The sequence below is a fragment of the Silene latifolia genome, chromosome 7 (assembly GCF_048544455.1).
Source record: "Silene latifolia isolate original U9 population chromosome 7, ASM4854445v1, whole genome shotgun sequence".
NCBI lineage: Eukaryota > Viridiplantae > Streptophyta > Magnoliopsida > Caryophyllales > Caryophyllaceae > Silene > Silene latifolia.
In genome coordinates this window covers 45,352,914-45,370,114 of record NC_133532.1, presented here as the reverse complement: position 1 = coordinate 45,370,114, position 17,201 = coordinate 45,352,914, and the positions used below count along the sequence as shown (strand labels likewise).

At 36.0% G+C, this 17,201-nt stretch overlaps 2 protein-coding genes across 2 annotated transcripts; both read left to right on the top strand.

Moving 5' to 3' along the window:
• The first annotated feature begins 7,843 nt into the window (after nucleotides 1–7,843).
• Nucleotides 7,844–9,098, top strand: LOC141590025 (auxin-induced in root cultures protein 12-like). Its single transcript, XM_074410642.1, has 2 exons — nucleotides 7,844–7,861; nucleotides 8,514–9,098. The coding sequence occupies exons 1-2, from the start codon at nucleotides 7,844–7,846 to the stop codon at nucleotides 9,096–9,098; spliced, it is 603 nt and encodes a 200-aa protein (XP_074266743.1).
• A 1,916-nt stretch (nucleotides 9,099–11,014) lies between these two features.
• On the top strand, nucleotides 11,015–12,454 carry LOC141590024 (uncharacterized). Its single transcript, XM_074410641.1, has one exon. The coding sequence runs from the start codon at nucleotides 11,015–11,017 to the stop codon at nucleotides 12,452–12,454; it is 1,440 nt and encodes a 479-aa protein (XP_074266742.1).
• The last annotated feature ends 4,747 nt before the right edge of the window (nucleotides 12,455–17,201 follow it).

Here is a 17,201-nt window from a genome sequence, read left to right as displayed (position 1 = left end):
AAGACAAAAGCATAATTGTCCTCCACCCATGGAAAAACCGGTTTCCATATATAAAATGGGATTCCATTTTAAGTTTGTGATTGTCAAATGTAATTTGTGACATATGTGACATGTTACTTAGACATGTGACTATGTAATGCATTTTTTAACTTATTAAAAATCATTACATACAACATAAATAATACAAATAGCAATACATGATTACATATACTCAAAATGGACCATTTAATTATAATTCACAACATCTTATAATTATAATACATTATTCATTCTATTTATAATTGTTTCAATAAACAATAATAAACTTTTAGTAATAAAACACATTTTCGATTTTAAAGGATTAATTAACTTGTATCATTATACAATTAATTAATAGATCAATTAAGATTGTTACCCTATAGGTATGACTTTAAGGGATCAACTGATCACCACCGTCATACGACAGTAATGTCAAACTCTAGTCAGCCAACCATTACTGATTAATGTGGATTAGTTGACAATAAAATATTACAGCCCCTCATGCATTCTTATTATGAGATTTAAACATGTGATGCATTATTTTCGAGGACACATCCTCCAAAAGGTTAATGGTCCACACACATCTGTATGTATGAGAGCCAAAACCTCACTAGCTCGTGTCCCTTTTTCCCGCAAAAAGTGCACGAGTCATCTTGCCTAAAAGGCAAGACTCGCATATACCATAACATTCGAAATCAAATGGTTTGAGCACTTTTGATGAAGCAAGTATCTTAATGCGTCTTACGTTTATGTGACCTAAACGACAATGCCAAAGGTAGAATTTATTTGAATCACCCGTTTTGAGCTTTTTAGTTTCCACATGATAAACGTCATTAACATCATTTCAAACATAAATGCCTCCAATTGAAATGACCTTGCCATAAACCACATCATTCAATGAAAAAGTACAACTATTGTCCTTAATCATAAAACAAAAGCCTTCCGCGTCTAACGCGGAAATGGAGATGATGTTCTTGGTTAAAGTTGGTACAAAATAACACTTATTTAAAACAACTCTAAACCACTAGCTAAAGTGAGTACATAGGTCCCCACGAAAACGGCTGCTACTCAAGCTCCATTGCTCATGCGGAGATCCACATCACCTTTTGCTAGTGCTCACACGTCCCTTAAACCCTGCATATGATTACAAAGGTGAGAGCCACATCCGGTATCTAGTACCCAAGTGAAAATGCAAGCATAATTAATATCACATAGGGAGAGAGTAAATCATACCAATAGGCGTCACACGGCCTTCCTTGAGGTCCTCCAAGTATTTGGGGCAACTTCTCCTATAATGCCTCTTCCCATTACAATGGAAACATTTGGCCTCAGAGAGGTTGACACTCTTTGCTTTGGATTTGCCATTCTCAACGGCTTTCCCTTTTCCCTTATCTTGTTTCTTTGACGATTTCTTGAATTGAGACTTTTCTTTCCCCTTTCCCTTCCTAACTCCAAGAGACATGTTCTTTAACTTCATAGTTAGAACATCCCCTTTGTCACTCCCACTAGCTTCCATATCCCTCTCCGCTTGGGTGAGAAGTGCATGAATTTCATGATAACTCTTATCCATGCCATTCATGTTGTAGTTTACCCTAAAGTAGGAAAACTTGGCGGGAAGTAAGTGGAGGATGCGACCCACCACAAGAATTTTAGGAATGTTACACCCTAGACGCTCTAGGATGTCATCATATTCGACCATTTTGAGTACGAAGGGACCAACCTTTTGGCCCCTCTCAAGCTTTGCTTCAAAGAAGCGTGCCGCCGCATGGTATTGGCGGACTTTAGGTGTTTGTGAAAACATAGTAGTCATACGAGTGAATATCTCGTACGCATTTACAGAAATTCATGAAAGCTTGAGATTTGGGGACATCGACCATATCAACACATTTTTGATGTCATTCGACATCCTCACATGGTCATCATAGACGGTCCGCACCGCCGATGAAGCCCTTGCACCTGGCTCGATGGGGGGGGGGGGGGGGGGGCATCGGTCAAGTAAGTAACTACGTTGTCGGACAATGCGGCGCTTTTGATATTGGATTCCCATTCAAGAAAGTTACTACCGTCATCTTTTGGAATACATTTGTCCATTACGGACCTTAGCCATGAATCTTTGCGTAGTGGAGTAGTCGATGGAGTTGATGAAGTTGCCATTGTGAATTAAAATGCTACAAAAAAAAAAAAAGGAAATATTAACATTCATTGTTTTAAATTTACTTGTGAAACATGTTTAACAAGTTTTAGCATTTATATAATGATCTCCCACTAAATTATATAAATGATTCCAAGATCCGTATTTAAACAAAAATGAGCATCGCTTCGGCGAAACATCCCATATTCGTGTAAATTCGGTAAGTCAACGTTTGACTAATTCTATCTCTAAAACTCTTGGTCGACGAATTTCCTTAAACCCATCTACTAGCCCCGGAACACAAGACCGTCTTATATCCCTTTGAGTCCAACCAAGTTTGGCCCGTGATAACCTTTTATCACCCTACTTACCCGAGGTAAAAAGAAAACACCCCGCTTGGGCGAGTGTGACTCTAATGAACAAGGGATTCGAAGGTGTTACTAATTGGTAAGGCTAATCTCAATTTTAGTTATGTGAGAGATCTTGTCAATTTAGTCATAAATTCCCGATACGTGAACTAAGTCGGTGAATGTAAATGACGTGAATTGAAACCGCGAAAATAAAACGCATGTGAATGGCGATTTTGGCATGCGCGAAAAATAAAAGCAATAGCAAGCATATGAAAAATCCTAGTATGGCCTCCTAGTTAATCAAAACTAGACTATTACATTTCGGAAATCAACTCCTTGGTCCCTTGCCTCTTCATAGGAACATCTTCTAAAGGGGCTTCTTCTAGTGGGCTTTGGAACACATTTCCAAAAATAGACTCCGTCTCGATGTATATCCGTCTTTTGGAAACGCCGGTAAAAATAACTATTACAATCAAATTACATAGTTATTCCTATTATACATTAATTAATAAACATAAATAAAAACTATTAATTAATTACAAACCGACGATACGAGATCGTATTTAAATCACAAACAAATCGATATTTTCATTCATTTCGGGTAATAACGATTAAAAATAACTAGGCCATACTAGGTACAATAAAATAAATACTTTAAATAAATGACAATCATTCATTAAAATTAAATAAATATGCTTCAAATGCTGTAAAATGATGCCAAAATCGCCCTATCTAACAATCGTTGGTGTCCATCTCGGTTTTGTGGATTTAATCAATTTTTAACTTGTTAAAAATCAATAATTAACACTTAAATCTCATTTAAGTCCAAAATAATTGTCCAAACTATTTTGATCCTCAAAATTAGTCCTCAATAATTTGATAATGAATAATTAGTTTGATTTGGTGATATTTTGCTAATTTAATCGGTAAAATCATAACTTTTAAGTAATAAATCCAAAATAATTTAAAATATTATCAAAAATTGAAAATAAAAATTTTGATTATTCTGTAACACTCCCAAGAACACCAAAAGGTAAAAACGTTTGCCCAAAAATTTCAGATACATGTTATGAAGAAAAAGATCGATATTTATCGGTTTTTAACCACTAAAACCAATAAACATCAAAACAAGGTGAAATCACATTTTAAATTTCACTTTTAATTTTTAAAACATATTATTAAATATACATAAATTTATTAAGAGCATAATCATCTGTTTCAAGCTTATGATTAGTTTAATTCACTTTTATCTCATAAAATCAATAAACATGCAAAACTTCAAACCAACCTTCAAAATTTTACATACAATCTGTGGAAAATATACATGAAACAATATAAAAATTTCATGACCCGAATCAACCTTTAACAAATTTTAGTTAACTCTTAACAAAAGTACGACATTTTTGACCCCGTTTTCTACAAAAAACATTAAAAATAGCAAATAACTTCACAAATCACCAAATTTTACCACAAACCTTTTGAGGTCAATAGGTATATATGCCCAAAAATTTTCGTGCTAAAACCTCTTTTAACACAATTTTTGAGTTTTTTAAATTATCTCATGATTTATTAAATATGCTCAAAATGAACATGCAAATTACAAGCCTAGCTCATGATACCACTTGAAAGATCAAAGACCCTAATTAGACTCTCTAATTAAAAATAAATTATCTCATAATATGTTATTATAGTGATCTATGTAACATGCATGCTAATATAAAAGCATAATAATAAATATTCAGAAAATACAATTTCCTAACATTGATTTTGATGGTAATATGGGCATAATCTAGATCACCTATCTAGATTATTCTTGTTCTAATAAAAGATGGATGATCCTCTTATAACAAATGTTCAAATTAGAAGATCTCCTTCAATATGCACCCAAAAACAAAATCCAATAACCTTACAATTATTAACTTGATACTTGTAAAATATAACCTTGATAATATTTGTAATATTACTAACAATCTTAGTAAATATTTTGTTTTACTTACAAATCTTAGTAAAACGTTTTATTATTTTTAGAGAGATGAATAATTTTACTTCACATGCAAAATGTTCAAGTATGATGAAAATGAACAAATGAAATGAGTATAGGAGGGAGGGGAGGCCGGCTCCTATTAGAGGGAGGTGGAGTGTGCTTTTTCCCTTTCTTTTTTATGTCCAATAAAGCATAGTTTAGAAAATAACAAAAGTTTTATGGAAAGATAAAATGTGTAAGTGAAATGATTGTGTTTAAAGCAACACACAATCCCATTTACACGATTTTCATGACTCATTTACGAGTCTAAATCGGTTCTTATATTTGTCGAACAAATACGTGTAATTTTACATTAAACATCGTTTTATGTTTAAATGCTTCTCGATTAATTTTGTCCAAAACACTCCGTGAATATACGTGTACCGCTACACATATTATTTACATACTAATGTTAATCACATTAATCAATTAGTACTTTTAGTGAATTAACAATTAATTAACTAAAACCCGTCTCATAAAAATTTATTATTTAATTATTGCATAATTAAATAATAATTCTCGCGCCTTGAGTTAGCAACTCGAAATCTATCTAAAAAGAATCGACTAACCTTTTAGTCAATAAATCAAGGGACTAAATAAATTTTATCTTATACAATTAATTAGTTGTCAATTGGGGTTCGTTCCTTTAGGTGTGACCGAAAGGGGTCAGTTGATTACCGCCGTCTCACGACAATAACGTCAGACTCTAGTCAGCCAACCGTTATCGATTTACGTTAATCAACTGACGAAGATCAAATAATAAATATCCTAATGATATTCCTTTAATGAGATTTAATATGTAAACACACTATTGTGGAGGACACTAACTCCAACAAAATCAACCCGACCCGATTGACCCGAATTGAAAAGGCTGATCCGAGACCCAAAATTGACCGAACTGCAACTGTCAACTTTGACCAAAATCCCAAAATGATCCGACCCGACCCGAACACGACCTTAACTTTGTTGACACGGAACAGACCCTACTCGAAATGACCCCATCCGAAACCACCCAACCCAAAAACAACTCGAGAAAACACGACTCCATTTGAATAATAAAACTTAAATTTGCTAATTTAAAAGCAAACTTAGTATTATTAATGTTAAAAATAAAGAATCAATTATCAAAACTGAAGGAAAAATAGGGAATAATACTAAACGTCTAAACATACTTTTTTCTGTCTTAATCGTTGACTCGAAAATGACCCAAACCCGAAATAACCCGATGCACTTTGACTCGAAAATAACCCAACCAACATATCCTAAAACACCCGAAACCCAAAACAACCCGACCCGAAATAACCCGATATTATGAGAGACCCGAATTGGCCCGGCCCGAACCTGACCCGTTAACTCGTTTTGTCAGATCTACTAATAAAGAATTGAGTCTATTTAAGAAATAAATTGTTCTTGGTTTATTTTTAGCATCGTTTTTTGTATGTCACGTTTTTTATTGTCAATTTGTCATTATGGTTTTTGTTGGCTTTATTTATTACCGTTTTAATTGTTTTAATTTGATCGTTATAATCATTGTAGTTATTGTTATTGTAATTTTATGTAGTTTTTTTGGTCATGTAATTTAATTTATGGGTCAATTGTCATATTTTTATCTGAGTCAAAGTGATTATGAAAACCTTTGTTTTCATTAGGTAGATATAATCTATACTTCTTCTGTTCCAATGAGTTGTATACGTCTATTTTTTGGGGATTATTCTTTGGTGGGTAGAATCTTCATTATAATTTCTAATGTATAACATCACGGATAGTCATGTGAGATCTTTTTGAAATTGTCTTATCGATTACATTACATCAAATTTTTATAAATTTTAATAATATGTAACTAATGATATAAGCGAAAGAAAACGTGCATTGATGTACGTGTATAAGGCAAACGTATACAACTCATTGGAACGGAAGAAATATCTAATTAGTTAAGGTGTGCTAAACGATGAGAGGTCCAAGGATGATGAATGTGAGCCGTGAAACTCCCTATGCACATTTTTTTTCATACCTTTTCATATGGGTCAAGTTTAGTCTAATTTGTATCCTAGACCGAGTTGTAATTTTTATTATTGTTTGCGTCAACTGTTGGTATAAAATGTCCGGGTTGTAATAGGCTAGATCCGAACGACTCCCCCCCTCCCCCAAAGCCATGTTTGTTTACTTATGCTCATCTAATCATCCCACATGCTAAATCCACTTCGACGAAATATTCTAGATGCATTAAATGACATAAAAACATAATCACATGCTAGAGTTTAAATGATGTTTGCATTTCATCTTTGAGGTAGCTACGAGTCTATGATCTTATTTGAAACCCATCACTTGTGTTAGAAGAGTTCGTAATCGAAACGGGCGGGGCTAGGTGTCTTTATAGGCTTCCTAACACGTACCTTCACCTCACGCTCAAAGTCCTGGTTTCTAGATACGTCTAAATGTCATTGATTGTGTAACACCTCAATTATCCGGCCAAGATAATTGGAGCGTTACCATCTCGGTTTTCCGAGATAGTGTTTCAAAACTCCAATCAAAGAACATTTTATTAATGTAAGGTTTAATGAATTACATAAACGTAAGCAAATGAATAAATAAAATACAACTCGTGACATCTATACTCTTCTAGCCAACTAGACTCGTCTCGTGATATCATCAAGCTCGTCCCGTCTCCCGCGTACTATACAACTAACCTGATCATAACCTACTCCCCATATGACCAAAGGATATCATATGGATTGACACAAGCCACCCCAAAGGAGATAAGTGACAATGCACAGACACACAAACGTCAGTTTCAACAGATAAATATAGTGCGACACGACTCAAGTGTGAGAATATGCAACATGACTACTAATATGAATAAACCACTATCAACAACCACCACCACGGTATCGGGACACGCCAAGACATACCGACAACCAAACTGGTACCGGGACACGCCCAGACATACCGATAATCGCAAACAGGTACTGGGACACGCCCAGACGTATCGGGTCCGGAAGCCAATCGGATCCCCTACCAGACGCCGTCTCAACCACACGCGCCCCTCCAAACTCAAGTCATTAATGTGCACATCCCTCTTGGAGTGGGAAAGCTCCAAGAGGCGACCCAAGCGGAAGACGATCTCCCAACTGTCTCCCGTCTCCTCAACAACAACCAACAATCACAACTGTTATATTATCCAATATACATGACAAGTATAATAAATGCAAATACCACATAATATGTCAATTACCGAAGCTTTCATAAAGTTGATTGTACAATTGAGTTTAAAACGTTAATGTTGAAAACGAGCCGTTTTCATCAGAACTTAAAAACTTAAAAATGGCGGAATTTGAAAAGGTAAATTGCTCACTCGTGCCCTATCAACCTACAATAAGCATGAAATAAATTTTGTTTACCTTAATCGATATGTAAAAAAATTCTAAAATTATTATGATTTATTTTAGAAAATGAAATAGCGTCATCGAAAGATACTGAATCTCCATAATTCATGTGAATTGGAGCTCATTTGATTGTCAATACAAGGTTAAATTTGCACATTTCCCTCCCTAATTTATATGAGCCCTTAAAACAATGAATAACATAACTATAATATTTATATAAAACTAATAAAATGATTTATAAATACGAAAATTAATCATGTGTCAATAATTACGCGGCTTGTTTTCATGGCGGATTTATCTTCATAAATTTATCTTCACACTTTGTTGGGTCATTACTCAACCATAATCCACCTCCTACACTCCTAATCTCCTACAAATAATCATCATTTCCCCTAAAACTACATTCTCCCTAACCTCTAAAATCCCAAAAAATATTAACTCACCAAAACTTCACACAAACTAAAATGTCTCCCTTACACCTTTCAATAATTCCAATTTATTTACTTACCCTTTTTCCTGTCCTAACCCTCTCTCAACCAAAATGTAAATCTCTAACATTCACCAACAAAAACGCCTTTGACAACTGCATTGACCTTTATACCCTAAAGGCCACCCTCCACTGGAACTACAACCCGACGAATTCCACCCTGTCCACGGCCTTCACCGCACCGCCTCCGAACCCCCAAGGCTGGGTCGCGTGGGGGTTGAACCCAACCGGGTCTGGCATGGTGGGAACCCAAGCCATCTTAGCCTACAAGCCTAACTCAAACAGCCCAATTATCTCAGTGTCCACGTACGACGTCAAATCCTACCATGACATCAATATGGGTCCCATTTCTTACAATGTCACCGGCCTCTCAGCCGAAGAGTCCAACGGTAAAGTCACATTATTCGCCACGTGGGATTTGCATCTCGGCGAGTCCAAGATTAACCATGTTTGGCAGGTGGGCCCTGTTGTAGGAGGTAAGCCTGGGATGCATGAGTTCCAGCATGATAACTTGGGCTCCAAGATGATACTTGAGCTTGGTGGTGAGCCAACTGGAACTGGTGTCGGGTCGTTAGCTGATAGTAAGAGGAAAGCCGGAGATTTGGATTTGAATCCTGGGAGTAATGGCAATGCAGCAGGATATGCACTGATTGAGAGTTGGAAATTCGGGTTGGTTTTAGGAGCTCTTTTGGTTTTCTTTCTTTGAGGAATGGAGTATATTAAGAAACCATGTTTTATGTATTGATTGACATATTGTGTTAAACGGAAGAGATTTACTTGGGCTATTGGGCCTAATATATGAATAAAAGTATAAAACCTTGTTCGTTAACCCTCAAATCGAGTCAATGAACGAACATTTGTTTCGACTTGGGTTCCTCAGGCTAGATATTAGACCATTAAGGCGCCTTATTTTTTTGACTTAATTTCGATTCTAATCGATTCGATTCATTCCATTCAATTCGATTCATTCAATTCAGCTTCATTCGATTCGATTCGATTCGATTCGATTCGATTCGATTCGATTCGATTGATTGATTCGATTCAATTGATTCATATTATTTTATTTCAACATTACTATTAGTATTCTTATTGATATCATTATTATTATTATTTTTTATAATGTATTTACTATTGTTATTATTATTATTATTTTTATTATTATATTATTTTTATATTTATTATATTACTATTATATTTATTAATAATTAATTCGTATTGTTTATATTATTATATTTATATTTAATATATTTTTTATTTTTATTATTATTATTTTTATTATTATTATTATTATTATTATAATCAGCATTATTATTATTATTATATTTATTATTTTATTAATATATTCATTATTATTAATATTATTGATAATATATTTAATATTATTATATTAATAAGTTATAATATTATATTTATTATTTTATTAATATACTAATTATTATTAATATTATTAATCACATATTTATTATTATTATTATATTTAATTTTATTATATTAATAAGTTATTATATTAGACCTATTATTATTATTATTATCTTATTATTTATTTTTTAGTTATTATTATTAATATATTATATTATTACTAATAATGTTATCATTTATATTATTAATGTATTATTATTATTATATTACTATATTTATTATTATATTACTATTTTATTTTTTATATATCTTATTAAATTATTATTATTAGATTATATTAATATATTATTATTATTATTATTATTAATGAATAATATTATAATAATATTTATTATTATTATTATTATTATTGGTATTATTTTTATTATAATATTTAGTATTATTATTATTAATATAATCTTTTTATTATTATTTCGATTCGATTCGATTGATTCGATTCGATTCCATTCGATTCGATTGATTCGATTCAGCTCCATTCATTCGATTCGATTCGATTGAGACAATTTCAAAAAAAAGAATAAGCGCGCCTTAGGCACAGTGTCGGAAAACAAGATATTATTGACCCTATGCGGCTAGACAAATGGAAATGAAACACAAAAGGCAGTGAAAGGTAAACAAGCATAAAAACGGCTGGAAGTTCATTACATAACCAATATTTTTAGTTTTCTACTACAGCTGATGAAGCAAATCTAGCCAATAGACCAACACTCTTTCCACTATCGTTATCACCCTTAACATATGAGTCGTCTTTTTCTCACTAATTAAAAATATATATTTTTAAATTTGCTTAAGATCCTTCATGAACTTGAGGAAGTGCATACGCACACCACGAATAAGCTCCAAGACAAACTCATCACTTCTGCACGGTAACTTTGTCTCCTCAAAAATAGATGCTCCCAGTTTCGAGTCTGCTAAACCAAGAACCAAATCCGTTGCCCTTGATTTTGTTAGGCGAGAGTCTCGAGCCTATTATTTAGCTGCTAAGTCAATTAGTCGAGATATATGCTCCTTTATTTTAGCTATCAATTAGTTGCTTGATTGTACTATATATTTGCTCCTAATTATCTAATGAGATCATCACAAAAATTCCCACACACATTCTGATGTTCCCTTCATTAACATGGTATCGAGCCAATTAAATATTTTCATCAAACCCTATTTTTTTTTCTTTAAAAAAACAAAAACGCAAAACTCACTATCGACATGGCTGGTGGTCAAGCCGTCGATACTACCTTCAAGATCGATCCTTTATCACCTTTCTATCTCGGATCTCATGACATTCCAAGCATAAAAATTTCTAGCATTTCTCTAAGTCATTCTAATTATGAGGATTGGAGCCGTAACATTCGTATGTCGCTTAAGTCTCGTCGCAAATTCGGATTCTGCGACGGTACTATCAAAAAACCTACTGAGGAAAACTTGCTCGCACAATGGGAAGTGGTACATTGCACGATTGTTCGCTGGATTCGTAACATGATCGATCCATCAGTCATCTCCAGTGTACCATTTGTTAAAGATGCTGCCGTTCTTTGGCGCGATTTGGAGGAACATTTCGCTGTTGTTGATGGAACTTCCATTCATTCACTTAAGACGGATCTTGCTAATTGTAAACAACTCAAAGGTATGTCTGTAACCGAATACTATGGTAAATTAAAGACTCTTTGGGATGCCCTGGCAATTCACGAGCCTCCTTTCGCTTGTAAGTGTAGGCGTTGTACTTGCGATATATCGTCTCAGGCAACTAAAAGACTCGATAACGAGAGACTCCATCAATTCTTTATGGGTCTCGACCGTAGTCTATATAGCACCCTTCGAAACCAACAGTTTCAATTGGACCCTTTGCCCACCCTCAACCGCGGGTATCACGCGGCCTTGCAATCTGAACGCCTTCTTCATTGTGACGCTGCCCCTTCGGACGTTACTAACGTCATGGCTTTTTCTGTTCCCGGGGTCTCACGCACCCCAACCGATTGGAAAGCCATACGTGAGAAAGAAAAATTGGAAAGACGCAAGTTCTTTTGTTCTCATTGTCAAGTGCATGGTCATGAAGTCAACAATTGTTTTTTCAAAACAAACAAATTCCCGGACTGGTGGGGTAGTCGACCCCGTACTTTAGAAGAATTCCGTCGCAGACAGGGGGGTGGGACTGGACAGAATACTCCTGCGTCCGGGTCCGCATCTCGAGGTGACTCTATTGTTCACGCTAATGTGGCCTACACGGCTTCTTCCGTCTCTTCGGATCGGTTGTCTGGTACGTGTATTTCTTGGATAATAGACACTGGTGCTTCTAATCATGTTACAGGTGATCTTACGTTATTTTTCGACACCATAGTGATTCCTCCACGAGCTGTAGGATTGCCGAATGGGAAGCAAATTTTAGCCTCTAAAATAGGTACCGTACGAATTGACAACAAAATAACTCTTCAACGGGTTTTATTTGTCCCTCATTTAACCTGCAATTTAATTTCCGTTTCACAATTAACAACTGACTTTGATTATATTTTACAATTTACTAAGGATTGGTGTCTTATTCAGGACCGGTCTACGAGGATGATGATTGGAGCTGGTGAACTCAATGATGGACTGTTTATGCTTTCGTCTACTCCGCTCTCTTTGGTGAACACAGTTGGCTGGGGATTATAATTTGTGGCACTGTCGACTCGGTCATCCAGGGGATAATGCGGTTAAATTTACTCCTTTAGCTCGAACACTTTCCTTTAATAAAAGTATGGTGTGTGATGTATGTCATCTTGCCAAACAATCTCGATCTAGTTTTCATACTAGTGATAATATTGCTTCTGAAAATTTTCAATTGGTACATTGCGATCTTTGGGTCCCCTATTGTACTCCGTCTACTTGTGGTGCGAAATATTTTTTAACTATTGTTGATGATTGCTCATGCTCCGTTTGGGTATATTTAATGCTTGCTAAAACTGAAGTTACGAGTCTCTTTACGCATTTATTAGCAATGGTACAGACCCAATTTTCTAAACAGGTGAAGGTTGTACGAAGTGATAATGGAAGTGAGTTCAATCATTTGGCCGACTATTTTTTGCAGCATGGCATCCATTTTCAGACCTCATGTGTAGGCACGCCTCAACAAAAAGGGCGTGTAGAGCGTAAACATCGTCAGATACTTAATGTGGCACGCGCATTGCTTTTTCAGGTTCGTCTTCCTAAACAGTTTTGGGGTGAGTGTGTCCTTACAGCTGCACATTTAATTAACCGTATACCTTCGGCTATTTTGCATCACAAAACACCGTATGATATTTTATTTGGCACTCCTCCGTCTTATGCAAATTTACGGGTATTTGGATGCCTCTGTTTTGTTCATAATCAGAAAACTAAAGGGGATAAAATGGAACCAGGAGTCGCAAATGTTTATTTTTGGGTTATCCTCATAATACAAAAGGTTGGCGGGTATATGATCTTGAGACTAACCAAATATTTATCTCGCGAGACTTTGTTTTTTATGAGGACTCCTTCCCGTTTGCGGACACAAAAACACAGGCTGATTTGGTCGACTCCATTTTACTCCCTGATGGCTCTTGCTTATTCCAAACTGCTGCTGATCCGATTCCGACGCTACCCCTGATTCGTCCCCTGTTAATGGCGAGTCCACTACCACTGTTCCGACTCCTAATGTTCCTGACCCTGCTTCTATTATTAACGATGCTGCCACCGACACTATAGGGTCGTCATCTCCGCCAGTTAATGAACCCCCGGCTGATCTTGGTAGGGGTCACCGGTTGAAGTTTCCCAATTCACGATTAAGGGCTATATTCTTGATACGACGAACAGTCCATCATCTCCAAGTTCACCACCCTCTCCATCCTCGTCTGAAGGTACACCATATTCCTTAGCTAATTTTGTAAATTGTGATAAATTTTCTAGTCGACGTCGCCTGTTTTTAGCAGCTATAACAGCAGGGGTTGAACCTCCATCCTTTAAAATTGCGGTTCGTGACGAGGGGTGGTATCGGGCTATGCAAGCTGAGATTGATGCTCTTGAGGCTAATGACACTTGGGAATTAGCTGATTTGCCCCCTGGTAAAAAATCTCTTGGTTGTCGTTGGGTTTACAAGATTAAGCACAAATCTGACGGGACCGTTGAACGTTTAAAGGCTCGTCTCGTTGTCTTTGGAAATCATCAAGTTGAAGGTCTTGACTACGGTGAAACCTTTGCTCCTGTGATTAAGATGGTCACTATCCGTACCCTTCTTGCTGTTGCCTCTGTGAAGCGATGGGAATTACACCAAATGGATGTCCACAATGCATTTTTGCACGGGGATTTGAATGAAGAAGTTTACATGAAGCTTCCTCCCGGCTTTAGCCATGGCCGCGATGGTAAAGTTTTTCGTCTTAAGAAATCCTTATATGGTCTCCGTCAAGCACCCCGGTGTTGGTTTGCAAAGTTAGCTGGGGCACTCCGGAAATATGGGTTTCGACATTCTTATTCCGATTATTCGTTATTTACTTACTTTAATAACAAGGTACGTTTACACGTTTTAATCTATGTAGATGATCTTGTTATTGCTGGTAACGACAATTCGGCCATTTGTGATTTTAAAAGCAACTTGAACCGCTGTTTCAAGATGAAAGATTTGGGTCCTTTAAAGTATTTTCTTGGAATTGAAGTTGCGCGAAATATTGACGGCATTTGTCTTAGTCAACGGAAATACACTCTCGATATTATTAGTGAGGTTAGTTTATTGGGTGCTAAACCGAGTTCCACACCCATGGACATTGATCATCAACTTGCTACCACTGCCAGTTCCTTTGTGACTGATCCTGAGCGGTATAGACGACTAGTTGGTCGCCTTGTTTATTTGGCCGTCACACGGCCAGATGTGTCTTATTCCGTTCATGTGCTTTCTCAATTCCTTAAAGCTCTACACGAAGCTCACATGGAGGCAGCTATGCGAGTTGTTCGCTATTAGAAAGGAAGTCCGGGACAGGGCATTTTCTTACGCTCAGACAGCCAGCTTACCGTGTCGGGTTGGTGTGATTCTGATTGGGGAAAATGTTCCTTAACTCGCCGTTCCGTATCAGGTTGGTTCGTGTTTCTAGGGGATTCACCGGTGTCTTGGAAAACGAAAAAACAACATACGGTTTCATTATCCTCGGCTGAGGCCGAATATAGATCGATGGCAGCGGTTGTATGTGAGCTCAAATGGCTAAAGGGTTTACTGGCAAGCTTGGATATTGAGCTTACTTCCCCTATGCGATTATTCTGTGACAACAAATCGGCAATTCACCTTGCTCAAAATCCGGTTTTTCATGAGCGGTCTAAACACATTGAAATTGATTGTCACTTCGTGCGAGATGCTATCACGGAAGGGCTTGTTACACCATTTCATGTGTCGACAAATGATCAAGTGACTGATATGTTCACTAAGCCGTTGGGAGCACGACAATTTCAGTACTTACTCACTTACTCCGCAAAATGGGCATTATCGACCTCCATGCTCCAGTTTGAGGGGGGTGTTAGGCGAGAGTCTCGAGCCTATTATTTAGCTGCTAAGTCAATTAGTCGAGATATATGCTCCTTTATTTTAGTTATCAATTAGTTGCTTGATTGTACTATATATTTGCTCCTTATTATCTAATGAGATCATCACAAAAATTTCCACACACATTCGGATGTTCCCTTCATTAACAGATTTCTCCGAAAAATTAAAATCCAAGAAATTTCTTAAATTATCAGTCATTATACCTTCAGAAATAGAATTGCATTCAGAAAGGGCATCATGAGTAGATTCAAAAGGTTGAAAAGCGAAGAGTTTTACAATTTTACCGAACCTATTAAGGTCGTTTACTGAATCTCTAACTTCTTCTTGTATGTTTTGCTCGATTTCATCCAACCCATGTGTTTCAAATATTGCATACCCGGATGCTGCTTCGAACAGTAAATGACTCACCATTTTTTCTATTGATTTTTGATGGTGGATGGAGGGTTTAGTAGGGTTTACGGTTTATGATAAGGGAGGGAGGGAAGGAGAGGATGTGTTGAGTGAGGGGAGCTCGCAATTTATTCTATTTCATAGGGTTCCGTACTATAGAGGTAGGTAAAAAGCTAGCACACAACGATCCGACTTGATAAAATGATAAGAGCCCGACACGAAACTAGTTGGGTCGTGACAAGAACACAACTAGAGGTGGCAATCGGGTCAGTCGGGTCGGGTCTGAACGGGTTGGGTCATATCGGGTTCGGGTCATATTGGGTCGTGACTACATTCGGGTCGGGTTGGGTCGGGTTCGGGCCACATATGGGTCGAGTTAATTGATAGCTCGGATTCGGGCAGGTCGGGTTGGCTCATTCATATAGAGTCATCGGGTCGGGTTTTGGTTGGGTCGGGTCATCGTCGGGTTAGGTTATTATCGGGTTTGTTGTTGTGTCGGGTCACAATCGGGTCCGGTCATTTTGTGTTTGTGATAGGTTTTACCTAGTTTGACTCCTCAATTCATTATCGAGTCGATTGTCCGATTATGTAACTAGTTGGAGTGTTGATAAGCGGATCAAATGCGATGCTGTATATTTGATGACATGACAACATCAATAAGGTCTTAAAAGACGATGTGACACTTTTACGATGTACTAAAGACGTTAAACCGCGATTTTGGTTCATTGAATAACATTATAACGTGTTATTATTGATTGACGATGTTACAATGAGACGCGAAGTAAAGAAATGTGGTATTGAGTATCGAGAATTGTTTATAAGTCATCTTGGAAGGCTGTGTAGAGCATACAAATCAGAAGTAATTTCAGAATATAACATTTAATATCGAAAGAGTTCTTTGCATGAACCTTGTAGTTCATAGTTAGAGATTTCAAAGTGAGATTAAGTAATTGTTAATATGACGAAAAATAAATACTTTTGTTGTCAGTAAATAATCGTATTCCAAACACATTAAAACAATAGTTTGGAAATATAAAATTTAAATTTGAAGTAATAAAACTTAATGTTTTCACATTTAATTATACAGATAAAACATATTTGAGTTTCAAAAAAGCGAAATTTGAATTTTCAAAGTTGGCAACAAGGTAGAGAATGGAATTTCAAACATTGGCGCCATGGCCTAAATTGAATGTTCTCCTTGAAACCATGTCTAAATTGAAAATTCGTCGTGGCGCCAAGTCTAATTTTCAAATATTTCAAATATTTGATTTTGACGCCAAGTTTAAAATTCAACTTTAACATTAGTTTTTGTTTACTATTCTTTTATTGTTGATTTTCGCGCTTGGTTTAAAAAATAACGATTTATTTTCTTAAAATTCAGATATTTTGAAAAAAATTTAAAAAATTCACATAGTAATAAAATTATTTTTAACTTAATTTATAAAAAGTCAAAAATAAAATAAAAAAAATCATTAAAGTGGTAAAAAA